The sequence below is a fragment of the Narcine bancroftii genome, chromosome 10 (genome assembly GCF_036971445.1).
Source record: "Narcine bancroftii isolate sNarBan1 chromosome 10, sNarBan1.hap1, whole genome shotgun sequence".
Taxonomy (NCBI): domain Eukaryota; kingdom Metazoa; phylum Chordata; class Chondrichthyes; order Torpediniformes; family Narcinidae; genus Narcine; species Narcine bancroftii.
In genome coordinates, this window is record NC_091478.1 from 59,175,473 (window position 1) to 59,202,955 (window position 27,483).

At 42.8% G+C, this 27,483-nt stretch overlaps 1 protein-coding gene across 3 annotated transcripts in view; it reads right to left on the reverse strand.

Annotated features, from left to right (window-relative positions):
• The window catches only part of LOC138744601 (RNA-binding Raly-like protein), an 838,833-nt gene that overhangs the window by 124,700 nt on the left and 686,650 nt on the right, over nucleotides 1–27,483 (reverse strand). For all 3 annotated transcript variants that reach the window (XR_011345644.1, XR_011345643.1, XM_069901004.1), the window contains one exon: nucleotides 18,359–18,472. Coding sequence is in view for 1 of the 3 variants with exons in the window: in XM_069901004.1 (XP_069757105.1) it covers nucleotides 18,359–18,472 (114 nt within the window). In the remaining 2 variants the exon portion in view is untranslated. The remainder of the gene's footprint in view (nucleotides 1–18,358; nucleotides 18,473–27,483) is intronic.

Here is a 27,483-nt window from a genome sequence, read left to right on the forward strand (position 1 = left end):
CAGCATCGAGTCCACGCTGCTGAAGATCCAGCTGCGCTGGATGGGTCACGTCTCCAGAATGGAGGACCATCGCCTTCCCAAGATCGTATTATATGGCGAGCTCTCCACTGGCCACCGTGACAGAGGTGCACCAAAGAAAAGGTACAAGGACTGCCAAAAGAAATCTCTTGGTGCCTGCCACATTGACCCACGCCAGTGGGCTGATAACGCCTCAAACCGTGCATCTTGGCGCCTCACAGTTTGGCAGGCAGCAGCCTCCTTTGAAGAAGACCGCAGAGCCCACCTCACTGACGAAAGGCAAAGTAGGAAAAACCCAACACCCAACCCCAACCAACCAATTTTCCCTTGCAACCACTGCAATCGTGTCTGCCTGTCCCGCATCGGACTTGTCAGCCACAAACGAGCCTGCAGCTGACGTGGACTTTTACCCCCTCCATAAATCTTCGTCCGCGAAGCCAAGCCAAAGAAAAAGAAAAGTATTCAGTTGTAGAACATTTTCAGATGTAGAGCAGTGTACAATTGTAGTGCAGAGTTCAGTTGTAGAACAGTGCTTCGTTGAAGAACAGTGTGCAGTTGTAGTGCAGTTCAGTTGAAGAGCAGTGTTCAGTTGTAGAGCAGTGTTCAGATGTAGAGCTGTTCAGTTGTAAAAGTGTTTAGTTGTAGAGCAGTGTTCAGTTTTATAACAGTGTTTAGATGAAGATGAAGAGCAGTATTCAGTTGTTGTGCAGTGTTCAGTTGTAATGCAGTGTTCAGATGTAGAGCAGTGTTCAGTTGTAGTGCAGTGTTCAGTTGTAGAACAGTGTTTAGTTGAAGAACAGTGTTCAGTTGTAGTGCAGTGTTCAGTTGTAGAAAAGTGTTCAGTTGTAGAACAGTGTTCAGTTGTAGTGCAATGTTCAGTTGTAAAGCAGTGTTTAGTTGTAGTGCAGTGTTCAGTTGTAGAGCCGTGTTCAGTTGTAGAGCAGTGTTCAGATGTAGAGCTGTTCAGTTGTAGAAGTGTTTAGTTGTAGAGCAGTGTTCAGTTTTATAACAGTGTTTAGATGAAGATGAAGAGCAGTATTTAGTTGTTGTGCAGCGTTCAGTTGTAATGCAGTGTTCAGATGTAGAGCAGTGTTCAGTTGTAGTGCAGTGTTCAGTTGTAGAACAGTGTTTAGTTGAAGAACAGTGTTCAGTTGTAGTGCAGTGTTCAGTTGTAGAAAAGTGTTCAGTTGTAGAACAGTGTTCAGTTGTAGTGCAATGTTCAGTTGTAAAGCAGTGTTTAGTTGTAGAGCAGTATTCAGTTGTAGAACATGTTCAGATGTAGAGCAGTGTTCAGATGTAGAGCTGTTCAGTTGTAGAAGTGTTTAGTTGTAGAGCAGTGTTCAGTTTTATAACAGTGTTTAGATGAAGATGAAGAGCAGTATTCAGTTGTTGTGCAGTGTTCAGTTGTAATGCAGTGTTCAGATGTAGAGCAGTGTTCAGTTGTAGTGCAGTGTTCAGATGTAGAGCAGTGTTTAGTTGAAGAACAGTGTTCAGTTGTAGTGCAGTGTTCAGTTGTAGAAAAGTGTTCAGTTGTAGAACAGTGTTCAGTTGTAGTGCAATGTTCAGTTGTAAAGCAGTGTTTAGTTGTAGAGCAGTATTCAGTTGTAGAACATGTTCAGATGTAGAGCAGTGTACAAATGTAGTGCAGAGTTCAGTTGTAGAACAGTGCTTAGTTGAAGAACAGTGTTCAGTTGTAGTGTAGTTCAGTTGAAGAGCAGTGTTCAGTTGTAGAGCAGTGTTCAGATGTAGAGCTGTTCAGTTGTAGAAGTGTTTAGTTGTAGAGCAGTGTTCAGTTTTATAACAGTGTTTAGATGAAGATGAAGAGCAGTATTCAGTTGTTGTGCAGTGTTCAGTTGTAATGCAGTGTTCAGATGTAGAGCAGTGTTCAGTTGTAGTGCAGTGTTCAGTTGTAGAACAGTGTTTAGTTGAAGAACAGTGTTCAGTTGTAGTGCAGTGTTCAGTTGTAGAAAAGTGTTCAGTTGTAGAGCAATGTTCAGATGTAGAGCTGTTTAGTTGTAGAAGTGTTTATTTGTAGAGCAGTGTTCAGTTTTATAACAGTGTTTAGATGAAGATGAAGAGCAGTATTCAGTTGTTGTGCAGTGTTCAGTTGTAATGCAGTGTTCAGATGTAGAGCAGTGTTCAGTTGTAGTGCAGTGTTCAGTTGTAGAACAGTGTTTAGTTGAAGAACAGTGTTCAATTGTAGTGCAGTGTTCAGTTGTAGAAAAGTGTTCAGTTGTAGAACAGTGTTCAGTTGTAGTGCAATGTTCAGTTGTAAAGCAGTGTTTAGTTGTAGTGCAGTGTTCAGTTGTAGAGCCGTGTTCAGTTGTAGAGCAGTGTTCAGATGTAGAGCTGTTCAGTTGTAGAAGTGTTTAGTTGTAGAGCAGTGTTCAGTTTTATAACAGTGTTTAGATGAAGATGAAGAGCAGTATTCAGTTGTTGTGCAGTGTTCAGTTGTAATGCAGTGTTCAGATGTAGAGCAGTGTTCAGTTGTAGTGCAGTGTTCAGTTGTAGAACAGTGTTTAGTTGAAGAACAGTGTTCAGTTGTAGTGCAGTGTTCAGTTGTAGAAAAGTACTCAGTTGTAGAACAGTGTTCAGTTGTAGTGCAATGTTCAGTTGTAAAGCAGTGTTTAGTTGTAGAGCAGTATTCAGTTGTAGAACATGTTCAGATGTAGAGAAGTGTACAATTGTAGTGCAGAGTTCAGTTGTAGAACAGTGCTTAGTTGAAGAACAGTGTTCAGTTGTAGTGCAGTTCAGTTGAAGAGCAGTGTTCAGTTGTAGAGCAGTGTTCAGATGTAGAGCTATTCAGTTGTAGAAGTGTTTAGTTGTAGAGCAGTGTTCAGTTTTATAACAGTGTTTAGATGAAGATGAAGAGCAGTATTCAGTTGTTGTGCAGTGTTCAGTTGTAATGCAGTGTTCAGATGTAGAGCAGTGTTCAGTTGTAGTGCAGTGTTCAGTTGTAGAACAGTGTTTAGTTGAAGAACAGTGTTCAGTTGTAGTGCAGTGTTGAGTTGTAGAAAAGTGTTCAGTTGTAGAACAGTGTTCAGTTGTAGTGCAATGTTCAGTTGTAAAGCAGTGTTTAGTTGTAGAGCAGTATTCAGTTGTAGAACATGTTCAGATGTAGAGCAGTGTACAATTGTAGTGCAGAGTTCAGTTGTAGAACAGTGCTTAGTTGAAGAACAGTGTTCAGTTGTAGTGCAGTTCAGTTGAAGAACAGTGTTCAGTTGTAGAGCAGTGTTCAGATGTAGAGCTGTTCAGTTGTAGAAGTGTTTAGTTGTAGAGCAGTGTTCAGTTTTATAACAGTTTTTAGATGAAGATGAAGAGCAGTATTCAGTTGTTGTGCAGTGTTCAGTTGTAATGCAGTGTTCAGATGTAGAGCAGTGTTCAGTTGTAGTGCAGTGTTCAGTTGTAGAACAGTGTTTAGTTGAAGAACAGTGTTCAGTTGTAGTGCAGTGTTCAGTTGTAGAAAAGTGTTCAGTTGTAGAACAGTGTTCAGTTGTAGTGCAATGTTCAGTTGTAAAGCAGTGTTTAGTTGTAGTGCAGTGTTCAGTTGTAGAGCCGTGTTCAGTTGTAGAGCAGTGTTCAGATGTAGAGCTGTTCAGTTGTAGAAGTGTTCAGTTGTAGAGCAGTGTTCAGTTTTATAACAGTGTTTAGATGAAGATGAAGAGCAGTATTCAGTTGTTGTGCAGTGTTCAGTTTTAATGCAGTGTTCAGATGTAGAGCAGTGTTCAGTTGTAGTGCAGTGTTCAGTTGTAGAACAGTGTTTAGTTGAAGAACAGTGTTCAGTTGTAGTGCAGTGTTCAGTTGTAGAAAAGTGTTCAGTTGTAGAACAGTGTTCAGTTGTAGTGCAATGTTCAGTTGTAAAGCAGTGTTTAGTTGTAGAGCAGTATTCAGTTGTAGAACATGTTCAGATGTAGAGCAGTGTTCAGATGTAGAGCTGTTCAGTTGTAGAAGTGTTTAGTTGTAGAGCAGTGTTCAGTTTTATAACAGTGTTTAGATGAAGATGAAGAGCAGTATTCAGTTGTTGTGCAGTGTTCAGTTGTAATGCAGTGTTCAGATGTAGAGCAGTGTTCAGTTGTAGTGCAGTGTTCAGATGTAGAGCAGTGTTTAGTTGAAGAACAGTGTTCAGTTGTAGTGCAGTGTTCAGTTGTAGAAAAGTGTTCAGTTGTAGAACAGTGTTCAGTTGTAGTGCAATGTTCAGTTGTAAAGCAGTGTTTAGTTGTAGAGCAGTATTCAGTTGTAGAACATGTTCAGATGTAGAGCAGTGTACAAATGTAGTGCAGAGTTTAGTTGTAGAACAGTGCTTAGTTGAAGAACAGTGTTCAGTTGTAGTGCAGTTCAGTTGAAGAGCAGTGTTCAGTTGTAGAGCAGTGTTCAGATGTAGAGCTGTTCAGTTGTAGAAGTGTTTAGTTGTAGAGCTGTGTTCAGTTTTATAACAGTGTTTAGATGAAGATGAAGAGCAGTATTCAGTTGTTGTGCAGTGTTCAGTTGTAATGCAGTGTTCAGATGTAGGCCAGTGTTCAGTTGTAGTGCAGTGTTCAGTTGTAGAACAGTGTTTAGTTGAAGAACAGTGTTCAGTTGTAGTGCAGTGTTCAGTTGTAGAAAAGTGTTCAGTTGTAGAGCAGTGTTCAGATGTAGAGCTGTTCAGTTGTAGAAGTGTTTAGTTGTAGAGCAGTGTTCAGTTTTATAACAGTGTTTAGATGAAGATGAAGAGCAGTATTCAGTTGTTGTGCAGTGTTCAGTTGTAATGCAGTGTTCAGATGTAGAGCAGTGTTCAGTTGTAGTGCAGTGTTCAGTTGTAGAACAGTGTTTAGTTGAAGAACAGTGTTCAGTTGTAGTGCAGTGTTGAGTTGTAGAAAAGTGTTCAGTTGTAGAACAGTGTTCAGTTGTAGTGCAATGTTCAGTTGTAAAGCAGTGTGTAGTTGTAGTGCAGTGTTCAGTTGTAGAGCCGTGTTCAGTTGTAGAACATGTTCAGATGTAGAGCAGTGTACAATTGTAGTGCAGAGTTCAGTTGTAAAGCAGTGTTTAGTTGTAGAGCAGTATTCAGTTGTAGAACATGTTCAGATGTAGAGCAGTGTACAATTGTAGTGCAGAGTTCAGTTGTAGAACAGTGCTTAGTTGAAGAACAGTGTTCAGTTGTAGTGCAGTTCAGTTGTAGAGCAGTGTTCAGATGTAGAGCTATTCAGTTGTAGAAGTGTTTAGTTGTAGAGCAGTGTTCAGTTTTATAACAGTGTTTAGATGAAGATGAAGAGCAGTATTCAGTTGTTGTGCAGTGTTCAGTTGTAATGCAGTGTTCAGATGTAGAGCAGTGTTCAGTTGTAGTGCAGTGTTCAGTTGTAGAACAGTGTTTAGTTGAAGAACAGTGTTCAGTTGTAGTGCAGTGTTGAGTTGTAGAAAAGTGTTCAGTTGTAGAACAGTGTTCAGTTGTAGTGCAATGTTCAGTTGTAAAGCAGTGTTTAGTTGTAGAGCAGTATTCAGTTGTAGAACATGTTCAGATGTAGAGCAGTGTACAATTGTAGTGCAGAGTTCAGTTGTAGAACAGTGCTTAGTTGAAGAACAGTGTTCAGTTGTAGTGCAGTTCAGTTGAAGAACAGTGTTCAGTTGTAGAGCAGTGTTCAGATGTAGAGCTGTTCAGTTGTAGAAGTGTTTAGTTGTAGAGCAGTGTTCAGTTTTATAACAGTGTTTAGATGAAGATGAAGAGCAGTATTCAGTTGTTGTGCAGTGTTCAGTTGTAATGCAGTGTTCAGATGTAGAGCAGTGTTCAGTTGTAGTGCAGTGTTCAGTTGTAGAACAGTGTTTAGTTGAAGAACAGTGTTCAGTTGTAGTGCAGTGTTCAGTTGTAGAAAAGTGTTCAGTTGTAGAACAGTGTTCAGTTGTAGTGCAATGTTCAGTTGTAAAGCAGTGTTTAGTTGTAGTGCAGTGTTCAGTTGTAGAGCCGTGTTCAGTTGTAGAGCAGTGTTCAGATGTAGAGCTGTTCAGTTGTAGAAGTGTTCAGTTGTAGAGCAGTGTTCAGTTTTATAACAGTGTTTAGATGAAGATGAAGAGCAGTATTCAGTTGTTGTGCAGTGTTCAGTTTTAATGCAGTGTTCAGATGTAGAGCAGTGTTCAGTTGTAGTGCAGTGTTCAGTTGTAGAACAGTGTTTAGTTGAAGAACAGTGTTCAGTTGTAGTGCAGTGTTCAGTTGTAGAAAAGTGTTCAGTTGTAGAACAGTGTTCAGTTGTAGTGCAATGTTCAGTTGTAAAGCAGTGTTTAGTTGTAGAGCAGTATTCAGTTGTAGAACATGTTCAGATGTAGAGCAGTGTTCAGATGTAGAGCTGTTCAGTTGTAGAAGTGTTTAGTTGTAGAGCAGTGTTCAGTTTTATAACAGTGTTTAGATGAAGATGAAGAGCAGTATTCAGTTGTTGTGCAGTGTTCAGTTGTAATGCAGTGTTCAGATGTAGAGCAGTGTTCAGTTGTAGTGCAGTGTTCAGATGTAGAGCAGTGTTTAGTTGAAGAACAGTGTTCAGTTGTAGTGCAGTGTTCAGTTGTAGAAAAGTGTTCAGTTGTAGAACAGTGTTCAGTTGTAGTGCAATGTTCAGTTGTAAAGCAGTGTTTAGTTGTAGAGCAGTATTCAGTTGTAGAACATGTTCAGATGTAGAGCAGTGTACAAATGTAGTGCAGAGTTTAGTTGTAGAACAGTGCTTAGTTGAAGAACAGTGTTCAGTTGTAGTGCAGTTCAGTTGAAGAGCAGTGTTCAGTTGTAGAGCAGTGTTCAGATGTAGAGCTGTTCAGTTGTAGAAGTGTTTAGTTGTAGAGCTGTGTTCAGTTTTATAACAGTGTTTAGATGAAGATGAAGAGCAGTATTCAGTTGTTGTGCAGTGTTCAGTTGTAATGCAGTGTTCAGATGTAGGCCAGTGTTCAGTTGTAGTGCAGTGTTCAGTTGTAGAACAGTGTTTAGTTGAAGAACAGTGTTCAGTTGTAGTGCAGTGTTCAGTTGTAGAAAAGTGTTCAGTTGTAGAGCAGTGTTCAGATGTAGAGCTGTTCAGTTGTAGAAGTGTTTAGTTGTAGAGCAGTGTTCAGTTTTATAACAGTGTTTAGATGAAGATGAATAGCAGTATTCAGTTGTTGTGCAGTGTTCAGTTGTAATGCAGTGTTCAGATGTAGAGCAGTGTTCAGTTGTAGTGCAGTGTTCAGTTGTAGAACAGTGTTTAGTTGAAGAACAGTGTTCAGTTGTAGTGCAGTGTTGAGTTGTAGAAAAGTGTTCAGTTGTAGAACAGTGTTCAGTTGTAGTGCAATGTTCAGTTGTAAAGCAGTGTGTAGTTGTAGTGCAGTGTTCAGTTGTAGAGCCGTGTTCAGTTGTAGAACATGTTCAGATGTAGAGCAGTGTACAATTGTAGTGCAGAGTTCAGTTGTAGAACAGTGCTTAGTTGAAGAACAGTGTTCAGTTGTAGTGCAGTTCAGTTGAAGAGCAGTGTTCAGTTGTAGAGCAGTGTTCAGATGTAGAGCTGTTCAGTTGTAGAAGTGTTTAGTTGTAGAGCAGTGTTCAGTTTTATAACAGTGTTTAGATGAAGATGAAGAGCAGTATTCATTTGTTGTGCAGTGTTCAGTTGTAATGCAGTGTTCAGATGTAGAGCAGTGTTCAGTTGTAGTGCAGTGTTCAGTTGTAGAACCGTGTTTAGTTGAAGAACAGTGTTCAGTTGTAGTGCAGTGTTCAGTTGTAGAAAAGTGTTCAGTTGTAGAACAGTGTTCAGTTGTAGTGCAATGTTCAGTTGTAAAGCAGTGTTTAGTTGTAGAGCAGTATTCAGTTGTAGAACATGTTCAGATGTAGAGCAGTGTTCAGATGTAGAGCTGTTCAGTTGTAGAAGTGTTTAGTTGTAGAGCAGTGTTCAGTTTTATAACAGTGTTTAGATGAAGATGAAGAGCAGTATTCAGTTGTTGTGCAGTGTTCAGTTGTAATGCAGTGTTCAGATGTAGAGCAGTGTTCAGTTGTAGTGCAGTGTTCAGATGTAGAGCAGTGTTTAGTTGAAGAACAGTGTTCAGTTGTAGTGCAGTGTTCAGTTGTAGAAAAGTGTTCAGTTGTAGTACAGTGTTCAGTTGTAGTGCAATGTTCAGTTGTAAAGCAGTGTTTAGTTGTAGAGCAGTATTCAGTTGTAGAACATGTTCAGATGTAGAGCAGTGTACAATTGTAGTGCAGAGTTCAGTTGTAGAACAGTGCTTAGTTGAAGAACAGTGTTCAGTTGTAGTGCAGTTCAGTTGAAGCGCAGTGTTAAGTTGTAGAGCAGTGTTCAGATGTAGAGCTGTTCAGTTGTAGAAGTGTTTAGTTGTAGAGCAGTGTTCAGTTTTATAACAGTGTTTAGATGAAGATGAAGAGCAGTATTCAGTTGTTGTGCAGTGTTCAGTTGTAATGCAGTGTTCAGATGTAGAGCAGTGTTCAGTTGTAGTGCAGTGTTCAGTTGTAGAACAGTGTTTAGTTGAAGAACAGTGTTCAGTTGTAGTGCAGTGTTCAGTTGTAGAAAAGTGTTCAGTTGTAGAACAGTGTTCAGTTGTAGTGCAATGTTCAGTTGTAAAGCAGTGTTTAGTTGTAGAGCAGTATTCAGTTGTAGAACATGTTCAGATGTAGAGCAGTGTACAATTGTAGTGCAGAGTTCAGTTGTAGAACAGTGCTTAGTTGAAGAACAGTGTTCAGTTGTAGTGCAGTTCAGTTGAAGAGCAGTGTTCAGTTGTAGAACCGTGTTCAGTTGTAGTGCAGTGTTCAGTTGTAAAGCAGTGTTCAGATGTAGAGCTGTTCAGTTGTAGAAGTGTTTAGTTGTAGAGCAGTGTTCAGTTTTAGAACAGTGTTCAGTTGTAGAACAGTGTTCAGTTGTAGTGCAGTGTTCAGTTGTAAAGCAGTGTTCAGATGTAGAGCTGTTCAGTTGTAGAAGTGTTTAGTTGTAGAGCAGTGTTCAGTTTTAGAACAGTGTTTAGATGAAGATGAAGAGCAGTGTTCAGTTGTTGTGCAGTGTTCAGTTGTAATGCAGTGTTCAGTTGTTGTGCAGTGTTCAGTTGTAGAGCAGTGTTCAGTTTTAGAACAGTGTTTAGATGAAGATGAAGAGCAGTGTTCAGTTGTTGTGCAGTGTTCAGTTGTAATGCAGTGTTCAGTTGTAGAAGTGTTTAGTTGTAGAGCAGTGTTCAGTTTTAGAACAGTGTTTAGATGAAGATGAAGAGCAGTGTTCAGTTGTAATGCAATGTTCAGTTGTAGTGCAGTGTTCAGTTGTAGAACAGTGTTCAGATGTCGAGCAGTGTTCAGTTGTTGTGCAGTGTTCAGTTGTAATGCAGTGTTCAGATGTAGAGCAGTGTTCAGTTGTAGAACAGTGTTTAGTTGTAGTGCAGTGTTCAGTTGTCGGTGTTTAGTTGTTCTTGTTGCCTGCCACATTGACCTCCGCCAGTGGGCTGATATCGCCTCAGACCTTGCATCTTGGCGCCTCACAGTTTGGCCGGCAGCAACCTCCTTTGAAGAAGACCGCAGAGCCCACCTCACTGACAAAAAGCAAAGGAGGAAAAACCCAACACCCAACCCCAACCAACCAATTTTCCCCTGCAACCGCTGCAACCGTGTCTGCCTGTCCCACATCGGACTTGTCAGCCACAAACGAGCCTGCAGCTGACGTGTACTTTTACCCCCTCCATAAATCTTCGTCCGCGAAGCCAAGCCAAAGAAAGAAAAGAGTATTCAGATGTAGAGCAGTGTTCAGTTGTAGTGCAGGGTTCAGTTGTATAGCAGTGTTCAGTTGTAGAAGTGTTTAGTTGTAGAGCAGTGTTTAGTTGTAGAACAGTGTTCAGATGTAGAGCGGTGTTCAGTTATATTGCATTGTTCAGTTGTATAGCAGTCTTCAGTTGTCCTGTTGAGGAGAAGACTTAACAGTGGGAAATCACATGACAATAGGCTTAATGGCAGTTTACTCTCTTCAGCTTTCAGGCTGAACCCCACAACAGTGCACCCATGCTGTCCTTGCCCTTGATCTCTGTAACTCTACTCTATATACGGCAGTGTAAATGCTGGAGCTAACCTGTTGGTCTGCTCGAAGAAGAACCCTTCCTCACTGTTCGAGTGACAAAAAAGTTAAACTGTTTAGTGGGGTTAAAGGAGTAAGTTTGCAGATTATAGGCTTACCAAAAATGTTAGTTACCCTTTACTCCCTCTGGATGCTGGATAACCTGCTGAATTTCTCCAGCATGTTTGTATTTTGCAATTGTTGTGTGGGAACGGGGCCAAATGAAGGCAAACTAAATTAATAGATGGCATTCGATTATTTCAGGAGATGACTCAGGTGCGTACATTCTTAAGCTGAAACGGCAAATCTGGTAAGACTGTTCTGCACTGAGCAATGGGAAAATGCCAAGCCATTGATCCAGAAGCTCCCCTTAAGGCTGCACCTGACGCTGGAAGTTTATTTTCGGAGGCATAACTTCCAGGAACATGTAGGGGAAGACATGCAGGGTGAATCTGCTGTCATTGAAGAACAAAGGTGGATGGGTCATTGCTGCAGGTACAGGAGAATGGAACGTGTGACATCGTTTCCACACGATAACATTTGAATGTTTAAAATTAAAAATTTATTTACAGCACGGTAGAAGCCCAATTGCGGCCATTGAAACCTGTGCTGTCCAATTGTAGCTAATTGACCTATGTTCTTGGAATGTGGGAGGAAATCGGAGCAGCCAGAGGAAACTCACACAGGTCACGGTGAGAACTTCCAAACACCTTCCAGGCAGTGGTGGATTTGAACCTGTATCACTGGTGCTGTCAGAGCATTGTGTTAACTGATTTTACAAGGGAGAGAAATATTCAACCCTCTGTGGGGCAGAGAGAGAGAGTGAGAGAGAGAGAGAGAGAGAAAGAAAGAAGAGAGAGAGAAGAGAGAGAGAGAGAGAGAGAGAGAGAGAGAGAGAATGAGAATTAAATGAGAGGTCTGCAGAGAGATCTCACTTTGTGACTGAGATAGCCTGGGCCTTGTTAATGTCACAAGGCTGTGGACGTCTTTGAAGTCTGTTGTTTTCAAGGCTGTGGAGTGGGATTTTAACCTCTCCCTGACCCTATGCCTCCCATCCCCAGCACCACAAATTGTGGCCCCAGAGTGAAGAAGTGATGATGCCTGGGTTCCCTGATGCCATGGGTTTGAGACATGGAGATGACAGATGAAGCAGAGGTTTATGATTGTGCACTTTGATGGAAGGAATAAGGGTGTAGATATTTTCTAAATGGGCAATGAGGTCAGAAATCAGAGGTGCAGAGGGACTTGGGAATCCTCATTAAAGATTCCATCAAGGTTAACTTGCAGGTAGAGTCAGTGGTAAGGAAGGCAAATGCAATGCTAGCATCACTTCAAGAGGGATAGAATGTAATGTAGAGGGTTGATATGGCATTGGTCAGTCACTGTGTGGAATAAGGTGAGAAGCTTTGGGTTCCTTATCTCAGGAAGAATGTGTTGGCATTGGAGAGACTCCAGATGAATTTCACTAGAATAATCGACGGAGTGAAAGGCTTATCATATGAGGACCGTTTGATGGCTCTGGGTCTCTTCTCATTATGACTAGAGTTTAGATGAATGAGAGATGATCTCATTGAAACCTGTCAAATACTAAAAAGCCTGGATAGAGTGGACGTGGAGAGGATGTTTCCTGTTGTGGGGAGTCTGGGACCAGAGGGAACAACCTTCAGAAACCAATACGCCCCTTTAGAACAGAGGTGAGGAGGAATTTCTTTCCCTGGAGTCAGGTGAATTTGTGCCATTTTATTGCATATATTTAAGGCAGAGATGGATACATTCTCGATCTGGGAGGGAATCAATAGTTACAGGGAGAAGGCAAGAGAATGGGAAGAAAACCAGCCATGATAGAATGGTGGGGTGGACTCGATGGGCTGAATGGCTTGATCTTACTCCTTTGTTTTGTGGCATTTTTTTCTGACAGAGAGATGCCTTGTGTGGTTGATAAATGCCATTTCTGCACCATTTTGATTTCAACACAAAATGAACAACTTGACAGTGGATGGAGACAAGCTCAAGGTCAAGGAGAAACTGCAGCAGACTATCAGGAATCCCAAAAGCCAGTCCTACAAAGTGAGGTGCAAATATCGTCATTGATCAACACATATGTAGCACAACAGCTCACAATCCGGTGCATTTCCAGCCCAACCTCACACTGAGCATGTGAAACTGCCGCAACTTTTCCTCCAAAACTCTGAGAACCTCCATCAGCAGAGCCCACAAATCCTCCGTGCATCTAGCACGGGTGCGTTGCGTGGAAAAGAGCCCACAAATCCTCCATGCATCTAGCACAGGTGTGTTGGGTGGAAAAGAGCCCACAAATCCTCCGAGCATCTCGCACGGGTGCATTGGGTGGAAAAGACACTGGGATCATGTGCTTCCAGGGGGAAATTACAAGAGAGGACTGAATGGCTTCACACAAGATGAGCAAGGTCACATTACTGGCCATCAAGATTCATTTTCTGATAGTACATTGGAACTGGGACAAATATAACAGCCTTCTGATGTGAATGGAGAGATACTTTAGCTTCTGAAAAACTCCAAATGGAATAGACAATAGACATATAGGTGTTATAGCTTAGAAAGAGGAAGTCAATGTATGTGCACATAATGGGAGTTTATGGAAATGATGGGATTGATAGATATTTCTTGCAGTAGCATTGCCTTTCTTTGACAGCATGCTAATTACATTTAGAGTGACAACCTGGGTTAAATTCCACTCAGACTAACGGACTAGAAATTTCTTCTCTCTGCAGGAAAGATGCTGAGTAAAATACGTTTTCCAGTCTCAACCCATTGCTCACATCCATAGAAGGGCCTGCAAACTTGGCCCTCCATGCTGGGAAATGGCAGGCTGAGCTGGCGCTGGGAAAGGAAAGGGGTCAATGATAGCAGTCGAGGGGCGGTGAAGTCTGGACCTCGTGCAGCTTGAATGGACGGATCAGCACCAGCCAAGAGGTTAGCCAATGGACCAAGGTCTTCCGGGATTCTTCCCTCCCAGAACATTGCAGGTGGTACAAAAGTGAGAAGGTCGTCATAGGTAACAAGAGAACATAGGCAAGATGCAAAGTTGGGCAGAGAAGTGGCAAATGGAGTTCGATCCTGTTAAGTGTGAAGTGATGCACTTCAGAAGGTCAACTTGAAGGCAAAGTAAGTGGCTAATAAAGATTCTGAACAGTGGAGAGAACAGAGAATCTTCAATTCCGAGGATCATGAATTCCAAAAGGTTGCCGCACAAGTTGATAGGGTGGTTAAGAAGGTCAATGGTGTGCTGGCCTTGATTAGTCGGGGGACTGAACTCAAGTGCCACATGGTAATTAGGAGAAAAAGGGAGGTGTACAAGAGGTATAAAGAACAGAGAGCTGACAATTTGAAGGAGGACGACAAGGAGTGTAGAAGGAATCTTAAGAAAGAAATTAGAAAGGCCAAAAAAAGGCACGAAGAGGCTTTGGCAGACAGAGTAAAAATAAATCCAAAGGGTTTCTATAAGTACATTAAAAGTAAAAGATTAGTGAGGGATAAAATTAGACCCCTTGTAGATAGTGAGGGTAGGCTGAGTGAGAAGTCAGAGGAAATGGGGGAAATTTTGAATGATTTCTTTGCCTCGATATTCACTAGGGAAAAAAATATTGAACCAGTTGAGGTAAAGAAAAATAGTGGGGAGGTCATGAAGCATATAAGGATAACCGAGGAGGTAGTGATGTCTGTGTTGAAAAAGATAAAGGTGGATAAATCTCTGGGACCGGACAAAATATTCCCAAGGACACTCAGGGAGGCTAGTGGACAGATAGTGGGGCCATTAACAGAGATATTTAGGATGTCACTGGCCACGGGGGTAGTGCCAAAGGATTGGAGGGTGGTGCATGTGGTTCCGCTGTTTAAGAAATGGTCTAAATGTAAACCTGGGAATTATAGGCCCGTGAGTCTGATGTCTGTGGTGGGCAAGTTGATGGAAAGTGTTCTGAGGGATGGTATTTACAAATATTTGGAGGTACAGGGATTGCTAGGGAGTAATCAGCATGGTTTTGTCAGGGGTAGATCATGCTTGACAAACCTGATTGAGTTTCTCGAGGGGGTTACAAAAAAGGTTGATGAAGGGAAAGCTGTGGATGCTATCTATTTAGACTTTAGTAAAGCTTTTGACAAAGTTCCCCACAGGAGGTTAGGAAAATAGGTGGAGGCATTAGGTATAAATGAGGAGGTAGTGAAATGGATTCAGCAATGGTTGGATGGGAGGTGTCAGAGAGTAGTGGTAGAAAATTGTTTGTCCAATTGGAGGCCGGTGACTAGTGGAGTTCCTCAGGGATCGGTCCTCGGTCCACTATTGTTTGTTATATATATTAACGATCTGGAAGTAGGGGTGGAGAATTGGATAAGCAAGTTTGTGGATGATACAAAGATTGGTGGTGTTGTGGACAGTGAGGAAGATTACCGTAGATTAAAAGGTGATTTAGGAAGGCTGGAGGTGTGGGCTGAGAAATGGCTGATTGAATTTAATACAGATAAGTGTGAGGTGTTACATTTTAGAAAGGCAAATCTAAATAGGTCATATGCATTAAATGGTAGGCTATTGAGATGTGCAGAGCAACAAAGGGATTTAGGAGTTGTGGTAAATAGTACCCTCAAGGCTGATGATACTCAGGTCGATGGTGTTTGTGAAGAAGGCATTTGGAATGTTGGCCTTCATCAATCGGAGTATTGAATTCAAGAGTAGGGAGGTTATGATGAAATTGTACAAGGCATTGGTGAGGCCAAATTTGGAGTACTGTGTACAGTTTTGATCACCAAATTATAGGAAAGATATAAACAAAATAGAGAGAGTGCAGAGAAGGTTCACGAGAATATTGACAGGATTTCAAGGTTTGAGTTACAGGGAAAGGTTGTGCAGACTGGGGCTTTTTTCTCTGGAGCGTAGAAGATTGAGAGGGGACTTGATAGAGGTGTTTAAGATTTTAAAAAGGACAGAGTAAACGTGGATAGGCTTTTTCAATTAAGAGTGGGGGAGATTCAAACTAGAGGGCATGGTTTAAGATTGAAGGGGGAAAATTATAAGGGGAACATGAGGGGAAATTTCTTGAAGCAAAGGGTGGTGGGGATGTGGAATGAGCTTCCGACAGATGTGGTTGAGGCGGGATCATTGGTTAAATTTAAGGAAAGACTAGATAGTTACATGGAGAGGAGAGGACTGGAGGGGTATGGACTGGGTGCTGGTCAGTGGGGCTAGGAGGGTGGGGATTTGTTACGGCATGGACTAGTAGGGCCGAACTGACCTGTTCTGTGCTGTAAGTGGTTATATGGTTATATGGTTATAACTCTATAAAACTCTGGCTAGCCCCAATTGGAGCATTGCATTCAGTTCTGGTAGCCTCATTTCAGGAAGGATGCGGATGCTTTGGAGGGGATGCAGAGGAGATTTATCAGGATATGGCATGGAATTTAAAATATGTCTTATGAAGCAAAGTTGGCAGAGCTGGGGCTTTCCTCTTTAGAGCAACAAAGGATGAGGGGTGACTTAATAGAGATAGACCAGATTATGAGGTGCTTAGATAGGGTGGACAGTAGGACTTTTTTCCTGGGGTGACATTGGCAAATACCAGAAGACATCTGGTTAAGGTGAGTGGAGGGAAGTGTAGGGGAGACGTCTGAGGTTTTTGTACAGAGAAGTGGTGGGTGCCTGGAATGCATTGCTGGGGGTGGTGGCGGAGGCTGGTACAAGAGGGTCATTCAGAAGGCTTTTAGGTGGGCACATGGACATAAGCAAAATAGAGGTGTGAGGGAGGGAAGGATTAGATTGTTGTTACCTAGATTTCCATCTTGGGCTGAAGGGCCTTTACTCCAATGTTCTATATTCTGAGAGAAGGAAGAGAAAGGAAGATGCATGATGCTTCGCCATTTACCCGAGTTTTAATCATGGGTGAGCACCTGAGATTGGTGTCCAAGTGAAGGCCAAGGGCAGTCTTGTAAGCAATTTGAGAGAGGGCATTACTGAAAAACTGAACCAAAAACAAGGGTATCTTAAACACGGAAACAAATAATCTTTTCAAAAATGAACAGCGCCCAGCAAAACCTTAACGCTGCAACTTAATGAGGATGAAAACTTTGAAAAGTAAAGGTTTCATTATTATCACCTACTACTACATTTAGAATGCAATACACATGAAACTGTTTAACTTTTTGTCTGCTTTACGGTAGACAGAGAGTCGCCACGTTGTCCAGTGCCCCTCACAGAAACCTTCAGCCCCTGGTGTTCCTATGAAGTCTCCCCTCCAAGTAGTGGCTAGACCTAACCCTGCTTATCTTTCAGTAGCAGACAAACCCAGGTGTATTCAGGCGATTGGGTGCTGTGTACCAAGAAGGGGACTGAATCAGAAACACAACTAAGATAATAGCGCTAAAATGTTGTCTGAGAAGAATTGGATCTGATTGAGATTAAATGGATTACAATTGTTAATTGGATTATTCAGTCAAATTTACTGGAGTTACTGAAACAGATATTAGGTGGGACCATCTTCTCCGCTCATGGGCATCCGAGTTTGGATTGTCAGTGAGTCATGCAGAGTGGAAACAAGCCCTTTGGCACAACTTGCTCACAACAACCTTAAAGTCCCACCTACATGTCCCACCTGAGTGCATTAGTCCATATCCCCTCTGAACCATCCTATCCATGTATCCAGCCAGATGTCTCTTAAGCATTGCTATAGTACCTGCCTCAACCACCTCTTCCAGTAGCTGGTTCCATACACCTACCATCCTCTCTGAAAAAAAAACTCCCCCAGCCTCCATTTAAGACTCTCCTTCCCTTACCCTAAACCTATGTCCTCAACTTATTCTCCTACCCTGGGCAAAAGACTCTGTGATTACCTGATCTATTCAGATTTCTGATTTATTGTCAGAGTATATACAAGATTCTCTTTATCCTGCAGGTGAGGCAGATTTGCCACTTATTGGTAGTGCAAAAAAAACCTCACTCAATGTACACACATGAACCAATAAAGAAATGTAAATAAACTGACTGTGCAAAAGTCAGAGTCCTTGAACGAGTCCCTGATTGAGTTTGTTGTTGAGGAGTCTGATGGTGGAGGGGGAGCAGCTGTTCCTGAACCTGGGGGTGTGAGTCTTGTGGCACCGAGACCTCTTTCCTGATGGCAGCAGTGAGAACAGAGCGGGTGCTGGGTCCTTGATGATGACTGCTGCTCTCCCACGCCAGCATACCGTGTGGATATTTTCGATGGTGGGGAGGGTTTTACCTATGATGTCTTGGGCTATGCCCTTTAAGTTTGTAGGGTTTCATGCTCATACCAGACCTTAATGCAACTGGTCAACACACTGTCCTCCGCACCTCTGTAAAAATTTGCCAGGATTTCCAATATCATACCAAATCTTTGCAAACTCCTAAGGAAGTAGAGGAGCTGACATTCTTTCTTCACGATGCCATTGGTGTGTTAGATCCAAGATAGTGACTTCCAAGAACTTAAATTTATTTACCTCTCCACTTCTGATCCCCCAAAAATCACTGGATCATACACCTCTGCTTCACCTCCCTGAAGTTAACAATCAGCTGGTTAGTTTTGGTGACATTGAATGCGAGGTTGTTGTTGGTGCACCGTTCAGCCAAGTTTTCAATCTCTCTCTTGTGACTATCGCCCCTTTTCATACAACCCTTCTGCAAATTTGTAGACGGTGTTGATGTTGAACTGAACCACACAGCTGTAAGTGTAAAGTGAGTTGAGCAGGGGCTAAGAATGCAGCCCTGCGGTGCTCTGATGCTGACTGACATCATGGAGGAGATGTTATCACCAATCCTTGCTGGTTGTGGTGTGGACGTGAGGAAATCCAGGATCCAATTAGAGTAGGGTGTTGAGTCCAAGGTTGCTGATCAGTTTTGAGGGGATGATGGTGTTAAATGTCAAACTGTAGTCGATAAGGAGAATCCTGATGTATGCACCTTTGCTGCCCAGGTGTTCCAGGATTTTGTACAATCTCATAATTTTGTCCACCTCTATGTGATCACCCCTCATCCTCCTGCATTCCAAGGAATAAAGCCCCAGCTTGCTCAAACCCTCCCTACTGCTCAGCTCCACCACCACCTCACCCCCCCCCCCCCGACTCCTGACAACATTCTCATCAATCTTCTCTGTGCCCTTTCCAGTTTGGCCACAGCTTCCCTGTGGCATAGAGAGGTTGATGACAATTGTGGGCAACGAGTTAAAATGTTCCTTTTCTTCACCAACCAACCCCTCCTTGCCTTTTCACCACCAACCTGCTGACTGCAGCCCCCCCATCGAGCCTTCCTCAACGCCACAGGGCACGAGGAACGCTCTGTGAGACCCTTCACTCACCCGTCGGAGCTTTGCGCTGCTTCTCCATTCTCTCCAAACTGTCCAGCAAGCCATCGATGCGATATTTTATCTGGGTAAGCTCCCTCTTTATTGTCTGCAGGTCATCAGCTTTCACTGAAAAACAGAGTTAATGTAGCGGTAAGCCACAGCGTCGGTAACCCGGTTTCAAATCTGGTGCTGTCAGTAAGGAGTTTGCACATCCTCTCCATGCCCATGTGGGTTTACTCTCACATCCCAAAGATCTACAGGGTTAGTAGGTTAATTGGCCACATGGATATATTGGGCAGAGCAGGCTCATGGGTCGGCAGGGCCTGTTATGTCTAAATTAGATATTTTTAATGTAAAACAAACCAAATACCCAGGGTGGTCATTATCACAGTTCAAGACAGTTCACAGCTACCAACAGGATATGAGAGAAGTCATGGTGGTCTACAGGCACCAAGCTGGGTTTGAGAAGTTAGAACTTTAAGGTTTAAGGCAAGACTGAGGCAGCCGACAAGTTCAATAGCTTGAGATCAATATGAGACAGCCAAAAGGTTTCTTTTAAATTTAAAGTTTTTAATATTCTCAAGTGGAAGTTGATGGGCTCTTGGCTCGTAAGGGTGTCAAAGGTTACAGGGAGAAGGGGCTGAGAGGAAAAATGCATTACCTCGATTTGAATGGCCTAATTCTGCAGCGTCATAAGATGACATAAAAATCTCTGAGGTCTCCTGCACTCACCTCTGGTGTTTACTAACGTCATCTCCAGGAACAAGGTGCTTATAAAACTTTATGAGTGGCCGGCGTGGTTCATGTAATGGTGAGCACAATGCTTTTGCAGCACCAGCGATCGGACTGGGTTCAAATCCTACGCTGTCGGTAAGGAGTTTATACGTTCTCTCCGTGTCTGTTTGGGTTTTCCCCAGGGGCTCCGTTTCCTCCCACCTATTGAAACGTACCGGGGTTGTCGGTCAATTGAGTGTGATTGGGCGGCATGGGCTCGTGGGCTGAAAGGGCCTGTTACCGTGCTGCGTATCTAAATTTAATTTAAAATTTACAAAAGACACAAGGCCACACACCTTTTGAAGAAAGGACACTGAATAGACACCAGCCGAGGGATCTTTGAAGGTGGAACCTGCTCGGAGCGCGCTGGCTAAATGTGAATGAACGAATCTCAGAATCAAACCCACAACTGTCTTTTTTGAATTGTATCCTCTTCATCAGTAACTGGCAGCAGAATTGCATTTGGTGGGCACCTCCACCATTTGTACCCTGGACCAAGTGAAGCTATTGGTCCACAGCAGATGTTAGCCCAAACATCTGACCGCTCAGTATTGTTCCAAAGGAGTATGCAGTCAGTATTTCACAATGGGCAGCCACTTTGTTCTGCCTGAGGCTATCCTTCCATTCCAATTAATGATGCTCGAGAGTGATTTAATTCAAGTTGGCAGTTTACTCGGTGTCCAATTGAATATGTTGCAAGACTGAGATCTTGGGTTAAAACAAAACAGATGGGTTCATTTCCTCACAGTCCAGGTGATAAAATTAATGGCCCTTAAAATAAATTGCATTCCATTTTTCGGGAACAAGAAAACAGCTTGAAACTTTCAATTAAAACCTGCCTGGTTTTTATAAACCTGTTACATCTGTAATGTGTCCCACTTCTAATGACAGCATGTGTGGTGCAGCAGGAAGCGCTGCTGCTGCCTCACGGGTTCGATCCTGACCTGAGGTCCCGTGACCTCTTGGGCTTCCTCCCACATCCCACGTGCAAGCCAGTCGGTTAATTGGACACTGGAGGTGGGGTGGGAGGAGAATCAGGGTGTCAATGGATGTGAGAGAGATGGGAATTAAGTGGGGGAATGGGAAAATGATGGGAATGCTCTGAGAGTCAGCACTGGCTCAATGGTCCAAATGGACTCTTTCACTGTTGCAAGAAATGATGGTGAGTTTTCTGTCTACATTGGCTCTGAAAGCTTAATGGGCGAGGTTCCAAATTAATCTTAAGAATCATTGATAAAGTTTGGAAATATCTTTCCAGAATTCCTCTAAATTTGGGCACTCCCAAAACATATAGATCAGAGAAGCTTCAAAAATTTTACATTTCTCACATTGTGGATCAATACCTGCAAAAAAAAACATCATCCCTCCAACACTCTCATCAGCACAAAATTAAAACTGTGCACAGAATTTCTAGAAGGGCCAAATGGCCTGATTTCTATGCTGCAGAAATACACTATTTTATACTTTTATACAATCAAATGACCAGCTTAGACTGAACAAAATGTCTAATTTGTAAATATCTAAAAAAGTTTCTGTTGGAAAGATTAAATTTAGCTGATAATTGTTTGAAGGAGGCAAAATGATCTTCAATAAAGAGATCATTAAAACTTTGAATACCTATTCTATTCCATTCCTTGAAACCTGAATCCAAAAAAGATGGTCGAACGAGATGGTTATCTATAGTAGGACAAGCCAGTAAAAAACCACTAATTCCGAAGAATTTCCTAAATTGAGCCCAAATTCTCAAGTTATTTCTAATTAATGGATTACATGTAAATTTGGAAAAGGAAAATGGTGAAAAAGATCCTAAAATTTCCAAAGTATAATTTTTTTTTGGAGAACTGCAATTCCATTTCTACCAAATGTAATAATAAAAGTAAATTGCCTAGGTTAATTGCCCAATAGTACAATCTAAAATCTGGAAGTTGTAATCCTCAATTTCATGTGGTCTTTCGAAGATGGGCCTTATTTATATGTGGGTTCCCCCCCCCCACCAACTATACATAAGTAGAAATAGCAGAATCCAACGAGTTGATAAAGGGTTTGGGGATAAAAATTGGTAACACTTGAAAGAGATACAAAAAATTAGGTTAATTATTCAGTTTAATCAAATTAATATGTCCCATCATTGTAATAGATAAGGGAGACCAACCTGATAATGATAGTTTGAACATTCAGTAAGTTTTAAAAACTTTTAATAATTAGACATTTTGTTCAGTCTATGATTTCTGATTTTCCACGAATTTCCAATACTAATATTTTTAATCTGCCTTTTTAATTTACAGTATTATTTTTATGATGGATTAACATCATGTATTTATAATAATCTATTGGCTTTAAATTCAGTTGCCGTGGCTGGGATCAAGTGGGATTGGGAACGAGATTTGAAGATAACTTTTTCAGATGAGGATTGGGACTCCACTCTCAGTTTGATTAGTAATTCCTCATTTTATGCAAGGCACTGCTTACTATAATTTAAGGTGGCACATAGAACTCATATGTCCAAACTTAAACTATCTGTTTTTATGTAGATGTTGATCCACAATGTGAGAAATGTAAAATTTTTGAAACTTCTTTGATGTATATGTTTTGAGAGTGCCCAAATTTAGAGAAATTCTGGAAAGACATTTCCAAATTTTATCAATGATTCTTAAGATTAATTTGGAACTTCGCCCATTAATTGCTTTGTTTGGTTTTTCTCGTGATTCAGATAAATATATAACTCAGGATTTTTTTTTTAGCTTTTAAAATTTTATTGAAATAGAAATAGGATTCATCCCCTGCTCATACACAGTGATTATGTGACGTAATGTCCTATTTAAGTTTAGAGAAAATTAGATATATTGTTAAAGATAGAGTTTCAATTTAGGAAATTATAGGGCCCATTCTTAGAATGTTTTTATAATTGGGAGAATTAACAATTACTGTATGTTCCAGTGGTTCACTGCCTGTTCTCCATGTGGGTCGCCAGTGGTTCCACATTACTGATTGTTACAAAATTATTTTATAAGTTAACCTTGATTAGAGAGAGGGGGTTGATTAGATTGAGTTTTAGTTTTTAGTTTTTTTTTCCTTTATTTTATATGTTATTTCAACAAATGGGTTTAACGTGGTCGCATGGATCGTTTCAATTAAATATTTTTGAGGTAATGTTAGCAATTATTGGTGTAGTTTTATCTACCTTTTTTTCTCATTGGCTTTTTTTTGTACGTGCTTACTGTGTACAAATTATTATGCAATTGCCAATTTTGTCTTCACGCTTATATGTTAAACTCAATAAAATACTTTGAAAAGAATGACTGGCTGAGGTCCTCTAGCATTTTGGTGTGTTTTTAATTACTATCACTGCGTCTGCAGACTTATGGGATTCACTTTTAAATTTAACCCCCCCTCCCCAGTGCGCCACTGAACAGGCCCTTTAGCTCAACTCATCCACGCCACCCAAGTTGGCATTCTAGGCTCTTCCCATTGGATTCATAACCCTCTAAATTTTATATTCATAAATCTGTCCGAATTATTCTCCTAGCGCTGTTTTGAGAGGTTAACTTTGAGTTTCTGTGGAGTCCCAGACTCTCCCCTTAAACAGTGTGGTAGTTTCTGCATTATTAATTATCCTTGGGTGTGAAGGCTGTGAAGGCCGTCGATCTGTGCCCACGCTCAGGGGTTTTTGAGAAGTTGGTGGTGCTCACACTTGGAACTGCAACAATACACTGTTGCTAGCCCATGAGAGGGAGAGTTCCAGGGCTTTGACCTGCTGATGTGCGCCAAGTGGTTTGCCTCCAGAGCAAATGTTCGAGTCAAGCCTGAACGTCAAGTCTGGCAACTCTGGCGATGTCTGCGGATGATACCACCATCACGGACAGGATCTCGAGCAACAACATGGCAGAATACAGAAGAGATAAAGGGACTTGTGGCTTGGTGCCTGGAGAATAACACTTCCTTCAAGACCAAGGAGATGGCGATAGACTTCTGAAGGAGAAGTGGAGCTCATTCCTTGGTCCATGTCAACAGTGTTGAGGTGGAGATATTAGGCAGCTACAATCTCCATTGACTTGTCTTGGTCCATCCATGTCAACGTAATGGCCAAGAAAGCACACCAGCATCTCTACTTCCTCAGAAACCCATGCAAATTCGATGTTACCAGCCTTCCTTACCACCTTCAACAGGTGCACCGTTGAAAGCATCCTCTCAGGGTGCATCACTGCGTGGGATGGGAAGTACTCTGCCCAAGACCATGAAAACCTTTAGAAGATTGAGAACGTGGTTCGGTCCATCATGCCCACTCTCCTCCAGCGACTCCATTCTTCGAAAAGCAGCCAACATATTTAAAGACCCATTCCATTGTGGAGCTGAGTCCACGATCAGATCAGTCATGATCCCATTGAATGGCGGTGCAGAATTGGGCTAGATGGCCAGCTCCTGTTCCTATCTCTTATGTATATTTCTGGGATCTCAAAGTGAGGATAGCCCTTGAACTATCCTATGCAGAGAAGCCCGTCCTTCATGTCTCCCCTGGAATCTCCAGGAATACATGACCGACATGGGGAGAATGATCCTCGTGATTGGAAACAAACATTTTCTCTTCATTCTGCTCCTTGCCATGAAACGATTCGATGTGAGTAAACAGCTGCTTGGAAAACAATACTTTGCACAAGGTGGCTCAGGCTCAGTCCGTGTGTTTGGCTGAGATAAGGCCACTTAAGAAGCAGCTCTCCCAATGGCCAGCCCACCAGGACCTCTTGGCTCACCTTGACAACCCGGTGATGACGCCTTGTCAACTTTCAATGCTGCCTGCCCACATTCTCCCTTTGTAAAAGTTCATATTTCCTCCTTTACCTGAAACACCACTGTGCGTCAAGGGTTAAAAATTAGTTTTATTTTAAGCCAGCTAAATAAAAAAAGCTGACTTTTCCCTATTTTGTTAAGCGCTATTAATTTTGTATAATTGCATTTCATAATAGATTTCTCCAAAAAAACACATGCATGAAAGCGAACATTTAATGAACGCACCATCTGGTTTCTCTGCAAATGCAGAGGAGCTTCTAATTAAGCCTCTTAAATTCCCATTTCAATTATGCAGGCTGAGTAAATCTGAAGTGCCACAGTTTCGGCATTTGTGCAACTGATTCAACGAGGAAGGAAATAGGCAGTTATGATGTCAATGGCATTGGATAGTTTTGAGTGGAATTGTCAAAGTTTCAGAGCTTGGGCTCTTCATTAACTGCTTCCGAGAGGACTGGGTGGCTTCCTCTGTTGGACTGGGACCCTGGCCTCTCACTGATGACTTGAAAAATATGTTAGTAATGCACATGAAATTTGAAGTGCCCATGATAGGCCAGAAGACAAGGGATGTGGTTTCAAGATAAGGAACCGGTCATTTAAAACAGCATTCTCAGTCCCATTTGAAAGGAGATTCCTTTCAAACAGGATGGTGGATCCCTGGCGAGGTCAAGTTTATTATCATCTAACTGTACCGATGCAGTATCCCCGGCTTTTCAAAAGTTCGCTTTGTGCCACTTTGCTTTTATGCCTACGGAAAGAAATCCGAAAAGGACTGTCACTTTTATAAAAAAAGGCAAAAAGTGAAAATAGCGTTCAGCGAGGCTGTCAGGAGAGGGCAGGGCAGTGGGATCAGTGAGGGGACTAAGAATGGGGTGTCGGGAGAGGGCAGGGCAGTGGGATCAGTGAGGGGACTAAGAATGGGGTGTCGGGAGAGGGCAGGGCAGTGGGATCAGTGAGGGGACTGAGAATGGGCTGTTGGGAGAGGGCAGGACAGTGGGATCAGTGAGGGGACTAAGAATGGGCTGTTGGGAGAGGGCAGGGCAGTGGGATCAGTGAGGGGACTAAGAGTGGGCTGTCGGGAGAGGGCAGGGCAGTGGGATCAGTGAGGGGACTAAGAATGGGCTGTTGGGAGAGGGCAGGGCAGTGGGATCAGTGAGGGGACTGAGAATGGGCTGTCGGGAGAGGGCAGGACAGTGGGATCAGTGAGGGGACTGAGAGTGGGCTGTCGGGAGAGGGCAGGGCAGTGGGATCAGTGAGGGGATTGAGAATGGGCTGTCAGGAGAGGGCGGGGCAGTGAGATCAGTGTGGGGACTGAGAGTGGGCTGTCAAGAAAGGGCGGGGCAGTGGGATCAGTGTGAGGACTGATAGTGGACTGTCAGGTGAGTGCGGGGCAGTGGGATCAGTGTGGGGACTGATAACGGGGCTCTTGGGAGATTGCGGGACAGTGGGTCTGGAAATGCTCAAAAATATTTTCCATATAAATTAACGGTAATCATTTCTTCACTTTACACCATTTCGGCTTACGAAAAATTTCATCGGAATGCTCAACTTTTGGACAGCAGGGGATACGTGTACAGTACAAACAGACAAAACAATGGTTTACACACACACACACACACACACACACACACACACACACACACACACACACACACACACACACACACACACACAGAGTTGGGAGGTTAATTGGGTGGCATGAGGCTGGAAGAGCTTTCTACTCTGGTGTATCATTAAAATAAAATAAGATTTTAAAACGTATTAAAGGTGGCGGAAGATACATTTTTGAAAGATCAGTGGGTTGAGGATGATGGGGACCCAGCACAGGGCAGGAATTCAGGCCTGAGGAAGATCATTTTGAAAGGCAGGGCAGGTTTATGTGATCTACTCCGACTTGATATATGGCCGGTGAAATTCCTCAAACCCCATTGCCCAACAGAAACATTTGCCAAAAATGTTGGAGAAGCTCAGTAATTCAGTTTTGGGGCTGAACCCCTTCATCAAGGGACTCAGTCTGAAATGCAGATTATGCATCTTTATCTTTGCTTTGTGTAACACGACTGATTTCCCTCAGAGAAAAGTGAGGAATACAAACACGGTTTTAGTAGCTTACAATCAATGGCCAGTAGATACAATATTCCTCAGGTGAATTTGAGGTAAGGCGGGAAAACCAGGGTATACATTGGGGTAGGTGAGGGTGGAGCTAGGGGAGGAGCCTGCCATCTGGACAACACACAGACAGTGAATTCCCTTCACCCCTTCCTTCAGAATTGAGCCTGTGAGTGAAAAACTTCAAAATAACTAATCGTTTACAAATATTTACAAGTTGAGTCTGGCAGGAGGTCTGGTAATTCTGGTTGAGCGCTGCAGCACTGGAGGACTTTGGGTTTTACTGAACCTCTGTGGTACAGGGTCAGTGGGTCTCGAGGGCTCTGGCTCTGGTCGTGGGGTGGATTGGATCACTTTCTGAGCAGTGCCCTCCGAGACCCTGAGTGGGGTACTCAGTAGTTCCTTGCTCACTTGAGGCATCGGACCCTCAGTTCCAGTGGGTACCAGGTCTCTAATGGAGATGGGGTCCTCTCTGCTGTCAGAGTGTGCCACATAGGTATACGTTGGGTTGGCATGCAGCAGGTGCACCCTCTCAATCGGGGGTCTGTCTTGCTTCTCCTCATGCTTTCTCAGCAGGACCAGCCCTGGTGCCATTAGCCAAGCTGGGAGGGTGGTCCTGGATGTGGAACATAAACATAAGCTTGTGAGGAGTTGCACTGGTCGCCATGCAGAGAAGCGACCTTATGGAGTGGAGAGCGGTGGGTAGGAATTCCTGCCTTATTAATTCTGGAAGGCCTTTGGACCGGAGCCAATTCCACAGCCTTCCATAGAGTTGCATTCTCCCTTTCAACTTGTCCATTGCCCTGTGGATTGTAGCTAGTTGTGCTGCTTGAGGCAATGCCCCTTACGAACAGGTACTGGTGTAGCTCTTCGCTCATAAATGATGAGCCCCAGTCACTATGGATATAGCTGGGATACCCGAACAGGGTGACCCTGATGACCATGGTGGTGGTCATGTCTGGGCAGGGAATGGCGAATGGAAAATGTGAATATTCGTCAATGACGTTGAGTAAGTACACGTTTCCATTGGTGGAAGGGAGGAAACCGTTGAAATTGATACCGATTCATTCAAAGAGGTGGGATGCCTGTATCAGGTACGCTTTGTCGGGGCAGTAGAAGTGAAGCTTGTACTCCGTATAGACCTGGCAGGACCTGGTCATTTCCCTGATGTCCTCAATGGAGCAGAGCAGGTTGGGTGCCTTGACGAAATGAGCCATGCAGGTGATGCCTGGGTGGCAAAGCTCATCGTGCCGTGACTGCAAGTGGCCAGTGTGTGGCCACAGCTTTCTCTTGACGGGGCATCTGGAGGCTCATTGAGAGTACCTGGCCTGTATGCTGTGTCGTAATTATAGGTGGAGTTTTCGATCTTCCACCGAGCGATCTTATAATTCTTTATTTTGCCCCTTTTTGCATTATTAAACATAAATGTCACCAATCACTGGTCAGTGAGCAGTGTAAATTTTCTGCTGGCC